The 19,742-nt window shown below is 31.5% G+C and overlaps 1 protein-coding gene across 3 annotated transcripts; it reads left to right on the top strand.

Annotated features, from left to right (window-relative positions):
* Positions 1-1,902: 1,902 nt before the first annotated feature.
* Positions 1,903-19,405, top strand: LOC148610043 (uncharacterized). 3 transcript variants are annotated; one of them, XM_088541971.1, is made up of 6 exons: positions 1,903-2,032; positions 2,890-2,949; positions 3,705-4,052; positions 14,776-14,958; positions 15,660-15,756; positions 19,062-19,405. In XM_088541971.1, exons 1-6 carry the CDS (start codon positions 1,969-1,971, stop codon positions 19,192-19,194), a joined length of 885 nt encoding a protein of 294 aa, XP_088398097.1. In that variant the 5' UTR covers positions 1,903-1,968; the 3' UTR covers positions 19,195-19,405. The 3 variants fall into 3 exon arrangements, with proteins under 3 accessions (XP_088398097.1, XP_088398096.1, XP_088398095.1); XM_088541970.1 differs by lacking the exons at positions 14,776-14,958; positions 15,660-15,756 and adding exons at positions 4,316-4,537; positions 9,359-9,452; XM_088541969.1 differs by lacking the exons at positions 14,776-14,958; positions 15,660-15,756; positions 19,062-19,405 and adding exons at positions 4,316-4,537; positions 9,359-9,452; positions 12,105-12,904.
* The last annotated feature ends 337 nt before the right edge of the window (positions 19,406-19,742 follow it).

Here is a 19,742-nt window from a genome sequence, read left to right as displayed (position 1 = left end):
ACAAAGAACATAAAGTAACTGAAATCATACATACAAAGTAACAAAAGGAAATGAGCAACTCGGACTCCACTTAAAACTGGGAGCATGGACCAGGTGCACCGGTAGGGTAAGCGTCTTCTGCTTTTCTAGAAACACCCGCCGAGTTGCTCATAAAAAGTCAAGTCCGGGGTAGACAAACGAGGAAAGGTAAACTATGACCCGCTGAATAAATCAGTTTTCTGGGTGCTGATGGATACATCATAACGATCCACGAGTTAAAACTTCTGTAGTAATGCCTTCAATCTTGTAACAACATAACCCTGTTCCAGAAGCCTATTTGTTAGACTTCTAGCGCGATACAAAAAGTCTGCGTAGTTTCGACAAGATCTGGCATAACGTATGAGTTGTGATATGAACACTCCATACTCAATAAACCCTATTGTGGGAATCTCCCAGAGTAGGAACCATAGGCCACAAGAGGTAAAATTGCCCGACTTTACCCATCTCTCCCTATTTCCAGTGGCAATCAAAATTTGTCGACCCCATTGTCCTTGTGTCCCATCCCATTTTTTATTTCATCATCATTTCATGTTCATTTTATCATCCACTTCATGTTCATCGCCTGAATATAGCTGAAATATTGCTGCTCGTGCGCTAAACACCAACAAACAAACAAATCTATTTGCATCACAGTAGTAAACAGACGTTCGAAGAATTAAAAAACAAAATTAAAAAAATGGGGTGAAAAAGGAGACCCCCCCCCTTTTGCCAACAAAAAAAATCAACAACAAAACAACAACAAAAAAGCAACATTACTTCAGTTTATATTTTAGCAACAAATAGATTGATGAATGGGAGATAAAAGGGTAGCTGAGCATTACATTTTTTGTTGGTAAGGGGATACTTTTGGGGGTAATTTCAACCCACGTTGTATTAGGCTTTATCAGAAAATCTGTGTAATAAAATGGTTCCAAGAAAAGGAAATGGGCTTTGAGATGAACGCCCCATATGCTCAGGCGCTTACAGAATTCAAAGGGAACTGTGTAATTGACATTCGTCATCCTTGTCGCAGTTGTCTTGTTTACGGTCTTCCGTTATCTATTTTGAGAAAGACTTATGTGTGTCTGTAATGTCTTTAATTTGTTGATTTTTAATGGTCTAGAATGTCTTTATTATTTTAATATAGAGAAAGATTATAAAACGATAAATTTCAAAACAAAAAAAAAAAAAAAAACCAAAGCGTTGAATAAAAATTATCATTGAGGTTGACATCATAGTGAATGTAAGGCACTTCCAATCATATGGAATGTACAAAATACAAATTTGAACCAAAGCTAAGAAATGTCACTGCACACATTATAGCCATATTTCATACCGTTAGATTTATAACCGTCAGACAAACCCGTTGATACATTGCATCATTCGTTTTTTATTGCATTTTAGTACATAGTTTGACTTGCATCCATTTTAGTTCTACCAACAGACGTTCAAACCTGACGTTTACTAGTAGTAAGAAACAAATTTAAAAAGAAACTATTGTTTAATCGGAACAAAACTTCGAACTATAGAGACGAAAAATTAATAAGAGGATGCAAAATCATTAAATCAACTAGACCTGAAAGAAACACATATTATACTAAAACTAAATTTGAAACTTCTTCTCCATCAGTAATTGTCATTTTTTGTCGAAGACTAGACAATAACCCTATTTTTATCCTCTCTTCTCATTAATTGTTACGTTTTCCTCTCATTCTCTGTAGTATTTAACATTAACGGGCGAACATTTTATTTGTATAAAATAAAATCGAACTCGATGCTAGTTTTGCATGGATGAAAATAATGTCTTTTCAAGTTCTTTCCAATTCGATGGTTTGTGAAGTTTATATTTAAACCCAACCGTGTATCGTTTGAATAATACCGGTTTGATAAAAATAACTTTAGCCTAACTTCCTGATTTAAATTGATCGGTTTATCAGATATATCAGACAAATGGCTGCGAAAAGACGTTTGGAAAACATAACAGCGATACCTTTATTTTGGTTATTGATATTTCGTAAGTTAAATAGTTATTTGTAAAATTAAGTTACGTAACAAGACGTCTGCCTTAGATAATAATGTTAAAAACATTTTCATTGCTTTGTTATGTTAAGAATTGCAAAATACGAGAAATGTTTACTTTTTAGGACCTTACGTGATTCAAAATTGTAGTGGTCAGAGAGTGGCTCTATCAGAAGCAAATCTCGTCAATCTCCTCACTTAATTTTATTCCTCAATGAACATCCTTGTATGAAAGCCCTATGTTTGGAACAGAATATCAGCAATTATTATGACGTTTTTTTTTGTCTTCAATTTTTGGATATAAACTCACAAGAGAGGACAAAAAATTGGTTGGCGAAAATTACTTCCCGGTAAGAATCACTCCTTGGCAAGTGTATCAAATAATCACAATGTCATTTGTGTCGGTAAATCAATTATTGAAAATAATACACCTGCCTGTACACATGTCCATTTTAATCATCGTCATTTCCAATACAAGTACAAATTAGCAATTCTCATATGATCAGATGACCGATAGTTACACAGGGGTCATTGATTTGTTGCTTTCGAGAATTATAGTGGTTATAATATTGAAAGGTAACCAGCCTTCATTTTTATTATAAACAATATCAACATTAAACGTTGTGACATTTTTGTATTTACATGAAATCGGACGAATAGTTATTTTTTTTTAATATTTTATGTGAAATAAATCTTGTTACCTAACACTTGTTTCATTGTTATTTTGCATAACGCAATTGTTCCAAATTTAAAACTTACAATATACTTTCCTCAAAAAGTTATTGTCGGGACAGCAAAACATTACATTATCTCACTCAGAGAAAACATTTACATAAATACATTTCTTTTTAGGATTAAATATCAGTGAATGCAACGTTTGTGTAGAAGAAGCGAATAGATCAGACATTCCGGGTACATTGTTCGTTAATTTGGAAGAATATCTGTGAAAATTAAAATAAAGGATCGGCTTGTAGATAAGTTTAAAATACACAATTTAATCGTGCAAATTTGGTACACATCCAAGAAACTAATATTCTATTATAAAAATGGAAGAAAGCTGTTGAAGATGCAATATTAAAACAAACAGTAATCATTTTGCCATTTTCCCATAGTTTTGCGTCTAATTATTTGTAGACTGTCCTTAAATTGGTAATTTTGTACAGCATGCTATAATAAGATTCAAATACGTCAAAATCCAAAAACATAACCTAACCACATGAAATAGAGACGATCTACAGAAAAGATGCGACTATAACCCATTAACAAATAACATGTGTCAACCACTATTTACAAAAAGGCGTAGTCATTCATTTTTAACTAAGTATCGTGTTGTAAGCGTAGTAGATGACTGGGAAGTATCAGAAATTGACAAAATTAGATCAAGGTAACTAAAACTCACCATAAAACATAGGCATTATCAATTAGTCTTTTTTAATTTGAGAATTTGATCCTGAACTTGATATCACAAAGCAATAAATTAGGCAATTATGAATAACAATAATGAATGAATAAATTGCTAGATTTTTATGGTGCGATATCAATTACTTTATTATCTTATTTAAACAAAAAGGCTATACTTAATAATTTTACACAATGAAAGATTTTTATCATTAATATATACATATATACTGTATGAGTCGTAAACATATAATTTCGAATTTATACAGTTGCAAGATTTTGTTCAAACGACATGATTTCAAATGACACTGTAGTTCTGGATGGACATCACGCAAATACACTTCATAATGTAAACACCTGTAGATGTGTAGCATCAGTTCAATTTGGAAAACATATCAACAAGATAAAATATCAACAATTGAATTCCACTTATTCACCATTACAAGTCGATTACAGTTGTGGAAGCATGATAAAGTTCAGTCAACTACAAAACACTCAAGAACGGAGATGCCAAATTGGAGGTTTCATGGACATAAATAATAATGATGATGTTCGAATAACGTTACTCAAAGAAAAGAAATCGGGAGATACTAGATACTGTTTTAAGTTATCATTAGGTAAGCATTATATTTATGAAAGTATGGAAGATAAAAAAAATCCATCAATAAATGCCTAAAGATACATTGTTTAAACATTTAGTAACATGGTAGTAAATAAAAAAGGCTTCAAAAGATCTAAAATGAAATTCCAGAACATAGATGAAAGCATAGCCAAAACTATAAAGAAACCCCCCAAAAAGATTCACAAATAACACAATAAACATAACAAAATGACTACAACATAATACAATATAACTGTACAATTTGATGTCTACGATTAGATCCTGGTAATGTTTTCAATCTGACGTGTAATCGCAATGAACCCAATGAAAGAATAACAGTAAAACCAGAATCTACAGAGCAATATACTTCTATGTTCAAGAATATAACGCATGTTTCGGACCCTCTTTTATCTACCGATGATATGATGACTGTGACTTTACTGTTTACTGATGTCATTAACAACAGTCAACATGTAGTAGTAGTGAGACACATTGATAAAGGTAAGTATGCATATTCATAAGTATACAAGGTATAACATTTTGGCCATTTCCTGGTGTTGGGATAATGATAACAATAATTGTATTTCATTTTTCTTTTGAACCTACGTCTATCACTCAATGTATCTCTATTTTAATCGTCTGAGTATTAGTTAGTGCCATTTGCTGTTTTGGCACCTTTCTCGTCTCATGCACAATTAGATTCTAAATCATTGCATTTAGGGTAACTGTTCTGTTAGTTCTTGTTGTATACATTTCTGAATGTCATTGTCCATGATATAAACTTCCTGAGGAGCAGCTAGAAAATAAACCACTTAATAATCCATCTTATCGTATAAGGACAACTCTATTACTATGCTCAACGAAAATAGTGCCTTATATTTCATGGACATAAATATTATCCCGCCATTACTATTAAAAGCTAACATTCTCATTTCTATGATTTTCTTTCACAAACATTATACGTCATGTAGCATATCAATCAAAATAAGCAATTCTGATATTTTTGTCTAGGGAAAAATGCCAACAAACGGTGTGTCGAAGCATTCATATATACAGCTTCCATTGCGCAGCCATTTTAAAACTATTGTTCAAAAATTATCTTACTATTGGTGATATTGTAGAATAGAAGAACGACATGGCAACTTGTTTTTTTTTGTTTTGTTTTTTTTTTTTTTTTTGTGAATGGCGGAAGGTAATTTTTTTTACTGGAAATAGTGATAAAGGTACGTGGTGAGTGATAAGAATGGGATATACCCGTAACATAGGTGGTTCAATATAAACACACGGATATTCCAGTTGTTCACTAATTAAGGAAAACAAAACAATCCTGTCATAACGATAAACACAAATTACAAAAAAAGTATAACAGCTAATAAATCATATTATGCGTATACATCACTAGTTAAAATGCAAATAATAGACATTATCATTATACACTTTTCAGAGTAATGTATTAAACTATAATAAACATACAGTATTCATACAGTGAATATCCGTAATAAATATGAATAACGTTAAGCAGCACAAATAAACAAAATCAGGACTTTGGTCATTTATGAAAATAAATTCAACAATGAATAACTCAATTGAAGATAATCAATTCCATAAATACAACAAAAAGTAAATACTAAGAACCTGTCTATCGGACTAATGTTATTAAAATAGACAAATGTTTTGAGTACTATGGAAACAGGGAAATGAAATGGATATACTTTATACAAAAATCCGCATAGACTACATATATGTGAGCATAATATGCAATTATATCACAAAATAAAAAAAAAACACATATCTAAAAAAAGTCATGATTGTCTCATTGACCCCCTATAAAGATAATTAAGGTTCACATTTGCATCATTCTTCATTGTACAAGCAGTCTGCTTCATTCCTTCACATATGTTTTTGTCTTTATATAAAAAAACTTGATTTACTCCAAAACCGATTTATAGATATGTTCCAAATATCAATGATCAATAACACTTCCAAAACTATGAAAGAACATAAAAAGATTACATGTTCCCTCCTATACTCGCAACTAATGACACCACTGCATTACTCCTCAAATCTGCCTCTTACATCATTTATATACTAGGTCTTACATATCAGGTCACTCGCTGAGACTTACATATACATCACACAACCTTATGTATAACGTCTCAGAATGGCGACTCTATTCGCTATACTGCTCCATCGGATCAAATTGATACAGGGAAGATAACGTAAACTTATAGAGGGTCTGAAAAATTCCCAACGATGTTAGAACTGTCTGTGGTCGTTCTTTTTGCGGGATTCAAACTCGTACCGCTGTGACATCTAGGGCAACACCGCCTGCACTAAGTCCAGCACTCTAGACCACTAGGCCAGCTAGGCTATATAAAAATATAGCTTTGCTGGCCGGGTCATTCCTCCTCGTAGGATTAATCTAGGGTTGTAACTTAGTACACGATGTATGGTAGTACGGGACAGTTCATCTAGGTGTTATTACGTAGGATAGAGGATCATTCTAATGATGCATATTACAACAAATCAATACTATACAACGTCTCAGAATGTGACGACTTTATTCGATACACTGATCCATCGGAGCTACTAGTTTTAGACTGATATGTATAAAAGCGGTCACACAAATTCACCTTGCAAACATATGTATCATTTTAAAAATATTGGACTGAAATATGAGTGTCACAGGATATTAATATTGCCATTTTTATGTCATTTGTGAGAAATTTGACGAAAAGAATTATCAAGGAAACCAAGGTTATAGCGGTAATCAAAAGAATGTAATCCAGTGACAAAGACCAGACATTGAAAACAGACATACACAACAAAGAACATGAAGTTACTAAAATCATACATACAAAGTAACAAAAGCAAATGAGCAACTTCATTCCACCAAAAGCTGGGAGCATGACCAGGTGCACCGGTAGTTTAAGCGTCTTCTGCTTTTCTAGAAACACCCGCCATCAAATGTCAAGTCCGGTTTAGACAAACAAGGAAGGAAAACTATGACACGTTGAATAAATCAGTTTTCATGGCGCAGATGGATACACCATAACGATCCGCGAGTTCATGATGACTTTAATCTTATAGCAACATAACCCTGTTCCAGAAGCCTATTTGTTAGAATTCTTCCGCAATACAAAAGGTCTGCGTAGTTTCGGCAAGATCTGGCATAACGTATGATTTGTGTTATGAACACTCCATACGCAGGAGCTGAAGGAATGGTGGCACAGATGAAAGGAAAGTTGATAATTCTGAATGAAAAGTCATCACGTCTGTCGTAAAGTTTGACCAATAGTTTTTCTTTACAATCGATTTCTAAAAGTAGGGCAAGATATGAGGCTGACTTAACATTGTCTGTAGTATCCTTTATCTCAAGTTCTTTTGGGTAGATGCGATCTATGAAATTCTCGAAATTAGGATTGTTTAAAGGTAATACGTCATCTATATAGCACAAACTGAGATTTAAGGATCTAGCCGAACGATATTATTTCTTTCGGATAAATGTGTCTTAGCCACACATATGATGCTTATTTAGACATTTTTTTCCATTTGAAAAATAATATCAGACCATTAAGGCAATTTCAAGCGTTGGCACTCATTCAATTTGCTAAAATATTTCATTTTTGAGAATTTGGTCTCAAATGTATGTACCGCAGCCATCCACATAATACTTAAATTGACAATTTTAACAATTTATAGAAAAGTGTTAGACTGATAGGTAGCGTGCAAGTATTATTAATGATGGGGTACCAATTTTCGTGGATTTCATGGGTTTGGTGAACCACGGAATTTGGTTTCCAACGAAAAGAAAATATTCCAGTCACTTGTATGACAGAATTGTCAAATCCACGAATTTAATCTACGACCTGATAATTTTCTCCTAAATAACGGAAATTGTCATCCACCAATGAAAATACTTCCACAGTATTTTAAAACTGTTCGAACACATTCACTTTGCAAAAATATGTCCCTTTTTGACGACATTAATATTTCCATTTTTGATATTTTTAATAATAATTCTGGACTATTATAGACATAAACACTGTTCACACCTGTATAATTTGCAGAATTATGTCTTTTTTGAATTGACTGAAATAAATGTGTCGCAGCCACACATATGATGCTTATTAAGACATTTTTTCCATTTTAAACAATAATATCAGACGATTATTGTAATTAAATGTGTTTGCGTCCTATAATTTGCCAAAAATATGATAGTTTATGTAGAATATGGACTGAATATATACACATGGAAGTAAGTGTCTCCAATCTTTTAAATCTGAAATATATAACAAGAATATCCTTAAATACGTTAGTTAGTATCATAAATAAAATTATATTCATTCGCAATTCACACATATATCTATATTTTCAAGAATTGTTTGCCTAATTATTTCTCATGCAGCTCGGATTGGCAATAATACAGAATGCAGGCATCGCGTGATTTCGGTAATTCCCAAACTCGGCTGCAAGATTCTATAATCGATATTGCGTGCACGGAACTGTGCGCATTTCATAATACATTACATATGTATGATAAACCATTATATTACTTTTTTTTATTTTCGCAATAGGGAAAGGGCATTGGACAACGGGACATGCAGCGAAGGATTGGGGGATGGGGCAAAAGGGGAATGGGGCTATACGGAATTGTGCAGATATGGGACAATGGGGCATAGGGCTATTGGGCATTGGGAAATGGGGAATAGGGCAATGGGGTATAGGCCAAGTTTAAAGTTTATCCAATACAGGAACTGTATATAAAAAGTTTTGAATGCTTGTTTTTTTAACCTTTGATATGAGTGTTAAGTGTTATGTAAATTTAGTTGTCAATAATCAGTTTTAAAAAATAGGTAAAGTTTAGTGTCCCTACAAGAGAGAGAGATAGAGAGAGAGAGAGAGAGAGAGAGAGAGTAACAAAATATAATCAGAGGTTCAGAAAGGTTTTATACGGCCAATGTGGTACTATGCAATTTATGGAAGTTTTAATTTGGGTTGTTACTTCTCATATGAGGTATGCAATACGAGATAAGTAATGCAAACTTGCTAAAATAATCTTTATAAATTTTCAAAATCTACATTTCTAAACACGATAAAGCTGCATTTTTTCAAGATGTGCGTATACCTATTAAAGACCGTTGGTGACTTCTGTAAATATTTACTATTTTTATTAGGGTATACGATGGTGCATTTGTTTGCGTTTCACCATTTCTTGAAGGTTGAACTTGATTATTTTTGAAATATCATGTAACGTAAGCACAAATATACCTCTTAATCATGTCATTAATCAATAATACAAATTATCGTCGTACATTTTAGATATTTTTAAGACATTATATATAGCAATTGGATGTGGAACAAGTGGATTATTTATAGCACTTGTTGTCGGAATTTGTCTCTTCTATAAATTGAGGTATGAAAGAAATATGTATTCAATGTAGTTATTATATAAATAGTAGTGTTTTACCGAATGTTCCCAGTGAAATAAATTTCGTTAATTCACACTGTGAAATAAATTCGATAATTTCACTCTCGGACTTTCTGCTGCCAAAACGTCACAACTTTGAAATTAATCTGCCGTTCATAAAATTTCAAATTTATGTTGAAAATAACAACGAATAATCTGGAAATCTATATAAAAAATAAGACAATCTATTTGGTTATCACACATAACCAAAATATGATCAATCATGCCAAGAACGCATTAAGAGTCACAGTGACTTTCAACAAGCATGACACTCTTTTGTCACCAATCTGCTTAACAATACAAAGGATTGACAAAGCTATTGGGACATTTAAATTGACAAGTTGCTATTGAAAGTGTTGATGAATACTCACCTATAAATATTTTATAGGTAGCTCCTGGTTATTTAAATCTGAAGCAGGTACCTGGGCCTGAGTTCACACTTAATTAATTATATTTTGTTTTGTGCTTTGTTTACAAGGTTGAAAACCGTGATTTAAAATTGTATATTAAAGTATTTATATTATCTTAACTACATTGCACAGAAGTCTTATAAATGTACATTATTATAAAAAATGAGACCTCAGTTAATATTTACTCCCGCCTTCATAAAACTGGAACAATTGTAATACAAAATGCAAACAGTTTGAGGTTCACATGAATTACAACTTTTGAAATAGTGCTATGAGTTTAGTTTCTAGTACGAGTAGGCTTAATAGTGAATTAAGTGCTTTATTAATTGTGAAGGATTTCCCTTGGAATTATGATGTTCCAGATTAGGTGCCCTGGTTTTCATAGTTTGGGATTAAGTATGTTAATAATAATTATCATTGTTATAATTTGTGATTTAGTGCATTGAGTTTGATTGAAATTATAATTTGGGATTATAAGTGCATTGATGTTTAATGAAATTTAAGATTTGGCATATTTGTTATTTACAGACTGTCTTTAGATTAAATGCAGTTCATTGCATTTTTAAATTTGGATTTAAATGCTGTTTTCCTTAAAACTTTTGTTGATTATTAAAGTGCAATGACTTTCATTCAAATGTTAAATGATTTTCGTAACCATTAAATGTAGTTTGGGATCTAGTGCAATGGTTATTTTTAAATCACAGATTTGGATTCATTGCTTTTTTCATTGGAAGTACAGCTTTGGGTTACGTGCAATGATAAACATATCACTGGAATTATATGGAGAATATTTCTTAGTTTCGTTTTCATTGTAATTGTTGTTCTGGATTAAGTGCTATTATTTACAGCTTTGATTGGAGTGTTTCATGTGAAAAATGATTTATTTTGGAATTATACTTATGGCTGAAACGCATTAATTTCATCAGAACTATATATATACATTCTGTACTTGTATATTTTAAATAATATGAAAACATGTACAAGACTTTTATAAGATTCCGAACAATTGTTCAGGTAGATACTTTCAAGGAGTATATTTCAATGCATACATTAAAAAACACCAGTATTCATTGGATTCAGCTTTTAGATGTGACAATTCAAATAAATAGTAGCATAACATTGTAACTTCAAGTTATTGTTCATTTCATAAAAGTGTTACTTTTGTACTAATTTACCATTACATATTTCATATTTGCTATCCACTTTGGGACCTGTGGGTTTAAAGCATTTTTACTTGGAAAACTATAAACAATATTCACAACCAATAGTTTTCCACATTACTGTTTTTCCTGTGTTAGCAAGTACAAAAAATACATTGAATATGTTTCTATCAATTGCTAAATGCAATAACTAAACGACAAAAAATACCAATTATGTAAAAAAACAAAGTACATTTCCTAAAAATACATTGTGAGTAATATTCACAAGCTGAGAAAATTTCATATGATGTGAAACATATCGAGTACTGGCCGCCATACACATGACCAGGTTAATTTTCATGGGTGCGTGGCTACCTATTCATCAACTCTTAGCAACAGTAGCAACTGGTCAGTTTTAATGTCCCAATAGCTCTGTCAATCCTTTGTATTGGTCAACAGATAAGTAATAAAAGAGTGTCATGGTTGTAGGAAATTCATTGTAACTCCAGCGCGGAACAAGTTTGGCACACTCGTTAATTCAAACGTTCTTCGGCACTCGTGATCATATTTTGGTTATTCATGTCTTCCAATTAATTATAATATTAATATTAAACTTGACAAAACTTAAAAACAAAAACAAATAATAATACATAAATGAATAAATTCTAAAATGTTTAAAATATGACTTCATATTTATAATAGATCAATCAAGTGGGCAAAAATGTAAAAATGCAATATTCAGATATTAAAGAAACGTACATTTCTGTATCAAACATGCTTGAATAAAATTAAAACAAATTGGAAAGTGTGTGAACATTTAGTGGGGTTTTGTTATAACATATTAAAATTGAGTCTGCAAGAAGCAATTCAAAACAGGAATGATTGAAGTTATTTGTCTTTCAATGATTTTGTGGCACATTAATATTGGATATATATGTATCTTTTTTACCATTTTTATCTTCATTTATCAACTCTTTGTTTTTCATAATCTAATATACAGTTATAATCTAATTTGATCAGAACCAAACTATGTCTTAAAATTTTTATAGGCAAAAAAAACGAACGACGAAAAAAGATAATGAGCATGCTGATGAAAACGATGAATATGGACTGCAGTACAACACATTCTACGTATCCAGTAATGATAGCGATGTACACACAATTGTCAACAATGGACGGAACTCGCCTAGTGTTAGCGGGATCGAAATTGCATATCAAATAGAAAGAAATGATAGCGAAATATATGTTAATAACATACCAACCCAACAATTAGAGTCAGACAAAATTAGAAATGAAAAACATGATATCAACATGGAGAGAGACTATACAGCAATTGTTGCGGACAGAAACTTGTCGCTACCAATAGAGTCCGATAGCAATGACAAAAACGGGAACGAAAAAGATTCCGGACATGATGCTTTCCTTAACGAAACACTAAAACATAATGAATTATCTTCCGTGACTCACGTCATAGCGTCAGGAGTAGAAGGATGTGAATATGCAGTTGTAGAAAAACCAAAACGTGAAAAATGTAAAAATGATGTTTATGCCGTAGTCGACAAATCTAGAAAAAGGAAATCGTAATTCATTTCTGCTACAGTAGTCACAAGACTAATCAATATAAACACGATTGAAAAAATGCTTCAATTTCAATTGATTTCTATTAGAACTTTTATTTCATATTCTCTTTATAAGAGGATATAGGTTAAGCTAACTTAAATACTTTGAACTTTAAACGCGATAAAGAGTGTAAAATATAAATAAATATTGTATCATAAACATGTCGTAGGTGTTATACTGCTGCAGCTGGAAAGTTAATAAAAATTAGTTGATCAGTATCGTTACATTGTTAGTTGTAATGACTTTTGTTACTTATTATATGGCAAAACGTAATAAATTTGTAATAAATTCTTTAAAAGGGTTGACTGCTTAGTCCCTCGATGAATCAACTCTAAAATGTCACCTTTATAAATGCGATTGGTATTGTTATTGTAATTTATATCATTGTTAAACTTCAGTGAATTCACGAGAAAATATCATAGACGAAAAAGGAAACATGCTTTAAATACGTAACCGATATTGCCAAGTGATCATGTAATTCAATGCCAAAAAGACAAAGCTATTTTGACATATATATGGTTTAAACAACCAACAAAACGACGTGTTGACACTAAAGGCATGCAAACAAAACAAACAAAACCCCCGAAACACAACGCAGTCATGTATAAAAAGTCTTATAAATCATTTTAAGTATTTGGAAACATATAATAGTGATGAATATGTTTGCATATCTTTCTTTTACTTGCAAAAGAATTGAAGTTATGTAAATCTAAACAACACAATTAAGTTCTAAATGAATTGAATTAACTTTTAATATTTCATATAGGGTTTTGAATACATGTTTGTCCGGACAGACCGATATGGAGTGTCAGTTTTGAGTATAATATGCGACCTTTAGCTGTCTTAGATGTTATTGCTCTTTTATCGGACTTCATCTTCAACGAGCAGCAAAATAAGCAGAAATTGCTCGTTAAAACCTCCGATACTCATAAGTTCAGAACCTGTTTTCCTTATGTTTCTTGTTTGTCATTTTAAATGTATTTCATTAGTCATTTTTGTGTTGTGCAATTTGTTGTAAGTGTATTGTAATTTGGTGTTTCGTTGATGTCTTGGTACCATGGGTATTTTGCTTCAGGTACATGTAAGCCATTGCACATCACAAATTCATCTCAACAATTATAAACAAGGTAGGAAGAACAGCCGAAAAACTGGATCATCAATAAAGTATTCGGTCATTATAATTGTAACATCTTTATGTTTGCAATGAAATAAACATGTACTGATTACCATTATTTTAGTCGGATTTTTATTTTTTTTCCACCGTATAATGTAAGAAAATACTCATTGAATCTAAGTTTTAACTTTTTAACTTGGTATTTAAGAGATCGCTAGCGTATTCTATTTATGTTGTATTCACTACGACTGGTATGTAAGTACAAAAAACACTATTTACTATATGCATTGCATATTTCGATATGCTGTACACGTGTTTCAAGGAATAACCTCTGATCAGCAGCATTACAATCAAATATAAAGGAAGATCTAAATCCACAAATCAATTGAATACAAGTACTCAGAACAAGAACTTTTGAAATAGGAAGCGAAATTCATCATGGAGATGTTATAACATGTGCAATTAAGTATCAGAGTGTTAGGTATTTGAAATTTGTAATACTGCAAATTTCGATAAATATGATAAATCCAATCTGGTATATTTCGGGGTCATACAAGTCTGACTACTGGGTTAGTGAATATCCTCGGAGATATTTTGTTCACCAACAGTGTTCAAAAAATTTATACGAAATTCAATATATAGTAAAGCCTTCTTCATGCCAAAATGTGTTAATTTGTGGCCCGCTTCAGTGATGACCTTTGATTTATATAACGACCAACTCTTCCAGAAAAGAGGTACCAAGCCCCCTCCTTTTTTGGTTTCGCCTATGCTACTTAATATTTATATTAATCGTATTTAATAAAACTTCATCTTTGAGGAACATCGGAACAAATTCATAGTAAAAAATATCAAGTATTGTTTACATGCAAGTGCATTACACTTAGATCAATTCGATTATGGTATTTGTAATTACATTCAAGATATCTGAGTCTTTAAATGTCAAAGTACAATTTGAAAGTGTGTGTATATTTGTTAACTCCTTTTAGATCCCAGTTCTACATTGAACGTTACATGCAGCAGAACTGTCGCAGATGAAAGTTATATGTCACCCGTTATTTCTTCAACAGAAAGTTCGGAATCTACCAAGTACTTCGTAGAGACAACTAGGGTCACTTCTAATCCACAATTGGCAATTCTCTCAATCAACGAATCAGGAAATGTACATGAGAGTAATGTTATTTATTAAACGTTTTTATACTCCAAGTTTTAAGGGTAGTCCGGGTTGCCCATTTTTAAATTTTGCTTCTTCCAGCGTGTTATTTTTTTTTTTCATGTTGTTTGTTTTATTTATCTTACTGTCTCGTTTGATTATTATATTCTTTATTTTGATTGCCGTTCTAATCCTTGCTTTCCCTTTAACTTTCTTGTACCATAAACTATTTGTAATAAGATTTTATTTCTTTCATATAAAACAAAACATTGTTTCAAAAGCGGCTTAGCAATGATAATTTGTGATCAGGGCAAAAATGAGTTAAATTTCAAGTGAAAAACGATTGGTTTACACAAAAGTACACGTGTTTGTTCCAAATCGCAACAAACACCTTGTTATGTGTTTAACAGTAAACTGACATTAAATGTAAAAGATGTAAGTTTAGATATCTTTTTGGAATTAAATTTTAGACGTGGCTTCATTTTTTATAATACAAGTATTTTCTCTACTTTATATACAAATCAATATACTATGAAAGCACTATTGTTCGTGGGGTGCCAATTTTCGTGTTTTTTCGTGGGTAGGCCAAACCACGAAATTTGGCTCCCAACGAAAAGAAGATTTGTATACTAAACGCCTCAAAACCACGAATTCAAAAATCTACTAACATGTGTTTTTTCCCTAATCTATAAAAATTTGTATTCACAAATCCAAATTCAGGTATTTCAGACAACAACAATATCATTATAGCTACTATTGTGGGTTGGATATTGGCTGTTGAATTTTGTGTTTCGACGGTGGCTTTATTATTCTTAAGGTAATGTGTTGATTTTTCTTAAATTTTAAAACATCAAAACATGCAAACATCAATGCACATTTACAACATTTCTTTTATCTTATTGCATTGTTGTCGATATACAAATCTATTTTTTTTCTTGACTTCAAGTTTAAAAAGGATAAAAAGAAACTAAACATAATCAAAATTTTGATTACTATGAATATGTTTCAGCAAAAACTTATTTCAGGAATGACTGTTATGTTGTTGTTTATTTTTTTCGCTCTATGAAGAAATAACCTCAATCACATGATGCACACTAAACAACGTGTGTAGCAGGTTATTTTCAAGTGTGTACAACGGACATTGATATTATGTCAAATAGACTGAACAAATATAATTGTCAGTCCTTATAATTAGATTTAGTATCGAAATTCAATAAGTAAATCATATTCACATTACAAAAGGGTTGGGGCCTTATTCTGCCTACTGAAATAAATCGTCTTGAAGGCTATTCAGTAAACAAAACAGCATTTTTCACTCTTTTGCAATATATTTCATAATAAGATCTAGCGTTATACAAAAAAAAGATTGAAACTGAAAGCGTGCATTTATTCATTATTTTTACAGGAAAAAGGATATTTTGACAAAACTTTCAAAATTCAAGCAAACTATCGCTTAAAAATGATGAAGTTCAATTTTACCTGTACATGTATGATTAAACACCTGGCCACTTGTTTTACTTAATTACACCGTTTGTTTTCAATGCCTGTTTTTTAGCATTCGTATAACACCCTCAGAGTTGTACATAGTAATTTACTTTTGTGTTGTTTGAGAGGCTTTTAAAGTGCTGGTACATGTACATGTATAAGCATTAGTGTATATACAGAAACCAGCAGCATACTTTCAACAGATAATTTTGTTAGTGATAAATGTAGCAAACGCAGTTCATTCCCTAATATGATCCGGCAAAGTTAGAAACACTGTTTTAATATCATACTCTCTCCTGAACAACAACAACAACAACACAAAACAATCTGTGTTTATTGACCTTATGAAATGATTAAGAATGTTGAATCTAGAAGCACTTCTGTCAAGACAACATTTTTTTTCCGAATCAAATATCTCCAATACATGTGTATGTACAATTACACATACCAAACATGTCCCTGCATGTATTTGATATTGCAATTTTTTATGCAAGATGTTTGTTAAATTTTAAGGCATTTTATGTGTATAAAATCCTGTCTGAATTGTCTGTATATAATGTAATTTACAAATTTCTGGTATATTGCTTTCGTATTCAGTGAACACTTTTTTTAAATACGCCAATACTGACCCGTATTTATATCAAAGCTGGTGCTGTCCTTGATGAATCATTTTGCCACACCGTTCATTGGGTGCATGGATGTACACGTAAATTTCCAAAGTTCATGTGTAAATATTTTCATATAGTTAAAGTATTGGTTAGGACAGATCTAATCTGTTATTTGGACCAAGCACTCCTATCGTGCTATTTGTTGTCAGCAGTTCAGCTTTTGATAATACTTTTGAATATGTTCATGTTTTTTTTTAAAGTCAGCTGCAACGTGTGTTACGTTTGTATTAAATTAATGTCTTTGAAAATTTTGCTATCCGCCTCTTGAATATTTGGAATAACAAACCGCGTCCTGTGTCGTGGATTTGGAGAGGCGTGACAATACATATGGATTGTGAGGTTGTATAAGCGTGGCCTGGCCGCAAACCATTTGAGGTCTTGTGGTAGGAATATCCATGTGACATTTCAAAGAAAATAGTTTTTGACTTAATTTTAAGATTTGTCCATTTAATTGTGTATTTGAGCAAAAATACTATAAGCATAGGCTTAATGCGCGGAAACTAAATAAAAGTAGACCTCATCTCCCTCTTATTTTATTTCCGGAAGAGGGAGATTTGGGAAAAACAAACTACGCTAGAAATTGTGATAGATTAATTTCATACATCACAACACTAAATACGTATTTGTTAATTTTTCTCGTTTGTATATCTAAAAACTTTTATAAATATAAAGTTTATATGTATTAGTTTTGCTAAAAGTAATAAGTTTATCAACAATGAATTATATAAACGTGCTTATCATGTTTTACCTATTGTACTAATTAAGAAAATATTAAACACCGTGCAGCAGGGGTCTGTCTATCTGTCTGTCTGTAGTAAAGCACAACAAAATCAATAACTTTTAACTGCTTATGTTGGAGATATAGTCTCTTCATGCAGTGCTACTAGGTAATTGAGATGGCAACGGTCAGCGGAACACTCTCGATGATCACTGAATTTTATATAAATGTGTTTTTAATTATGTCAGTACCTGTTGAAAAACCACTACTTTACGGAACGGGAGACAAAATTTATTGGTGACCTATAGCCTTTGATGCGTATATTGAAGTAAAGATTCTGAATAGGGATAAATACTACCCAATTGTTTTTTTAAATTTACGTCGGACACTGGACATAACCTTGATATTAATTACAAAATAAACATTACAACATATCCACATTTAACAGAAAGGAACAACATATCATAATTCATGTGAATCTCTGAATAGGTTTTACAATCCGAACCCCAAAATGGGGTAACTATATAACTCAAACAAATAGTGTAAAATAAAACACGAAGGTGTAATTGTTTTTTACTCTTTTTTTTTTTCAATATTCGCTAATTGAATACGCATAAAGTTTTCTTTATTTCGTTTTTAAACAAAAATATTTTTTTTTTTTTTTAAGATAAAACAAATAAATTGGGTTTTTTTTTTCTAGTGGGCGCTACATAACCTTATGTATCCTAAGCCTTTAGTCTTTGAAATGATGGACAAAAATTGTTTTATCAAAAAAAAAAAAGAAAGCCTGTAACTTGTGAAATAATTATTTGAAAAAATGAAGATGCCAATTATATTGTGTCTGTCATACACTGTCATAGCTTAAGGTTTCCAAGAACATTCGCTATTATATGTATATCATCATGAACATTAGTGATTGAAAGACAACTAAATAAACAATTTGTAATTTTGGCATAAGTGTAAAGAAATGATTTTATAAAAAAAAAATTATATGTTTGTTATTTAATCATCTTATCATTGTCATATAAATTACATAAAAGAATGAATACATGACGTTAAAAGTGATAAGAACCATTCGTATGGCTCATACAATCTTTGCTTTCGTTCCTTTATTTCGATCCATAATGTTCTACGCATACATCACTTGTATTCATAAAATAAATAATGAAGGTAAAGAAACCAGTTTACCTAATGCTTCACATAATATTTTTAATACTCACATACGTTTCATTGTTTTTTTTTTACCTAAAGACAATGTAAGCATAGTTCCCGAGGACACACAGAACAAATATATGCTGACATAGGAACACGTGAAATGGAAAATAGATACAGTACACTACAACGACCCTACTATAGTCAACAGGAGTATGAGCAAGTAGCATAAATGGGATAGTTGAGAATTGTCGTTATCCGTGTCAAAATAGAGCAGGATTTCTTTTTTCGGTTTATCTTTTGACATGTTAGCGACAATGATATCATGTATGGCTTGGTGGTTCGTTTTATTTTCCCAGTCTTTCATATATTTATAATGTACAGGCTGCTTATTCATATTAGCAGTAAATATCAAATGATCAAGAGAAACATAACAAACCTGACTACTTTTTATTATCATATTTTTACTTATTTCATTTATTTATTTATTTATTTATATTTATCATATTCATGGAATATCAAAATAATAAATTATTTTTCGTTTTCTATTCGTTTTTATTATACCCCACTTGCAATGCGGGTCGTACAATGAATAAAGTGATCATGCTATCCGTCCGTTCCACCGGCTCCATATATAAACCGCAACTCCTTTAAATCTGCTGAATGGAATTATATAAAATTTCCACTTATTATTAATCACATGATTTCATTACGCGTGTTTTATTTTGTTTTTTTTTCCATAAGAATGACTTATGGAGTTCCAAGACGCGAAACATGGAC

Source organism: Perna viridis, chromosome 8 (assembly GCF_037379345.1).
Source record: "Perna viridis isolate PV_CMFRI_1.1 ecotype Kerala chromosome 8, ASM3737934v1, whole genome shotgun sequence".
Taxonomy (NCBI): domain Eukaryota; kingdom Metazoa; phylum Mollusca; class Bivalvia; order Mytilida; family Mytilidae; genus Perna; species Perna viridis.
The sequence above is the reverse complement of the archived record's forward strand: the minus strand, read 5'-3'. Positions and strand labels throughout refer to the sequence as shown.

Excerpts from the sequence above, each read along its gene's own strand:
- LOC148610043 (XM_088541969.1), top strand. The coding sequence starts at position 1,969 with ATGGCTGCGAAAAGACGTTTGGAAAACATAACAGCGATACCTTTATTT. Across the intron at positions 2,033-2,889 it reads ATTTTGGTTATTGATATTTC|GATTAAATATCAGTGAATGC; the intron begins GTAAGTTAAATA and ends ATTTCTTTTTAG. Across the intron at positions 9,453-12,104 it reads TGTCTCTTCTATAAATTGAG|GCAAAAAAAACGAACGACGA; the intron begins GTATGAAAGAAA and ends AAATTTTTATAG.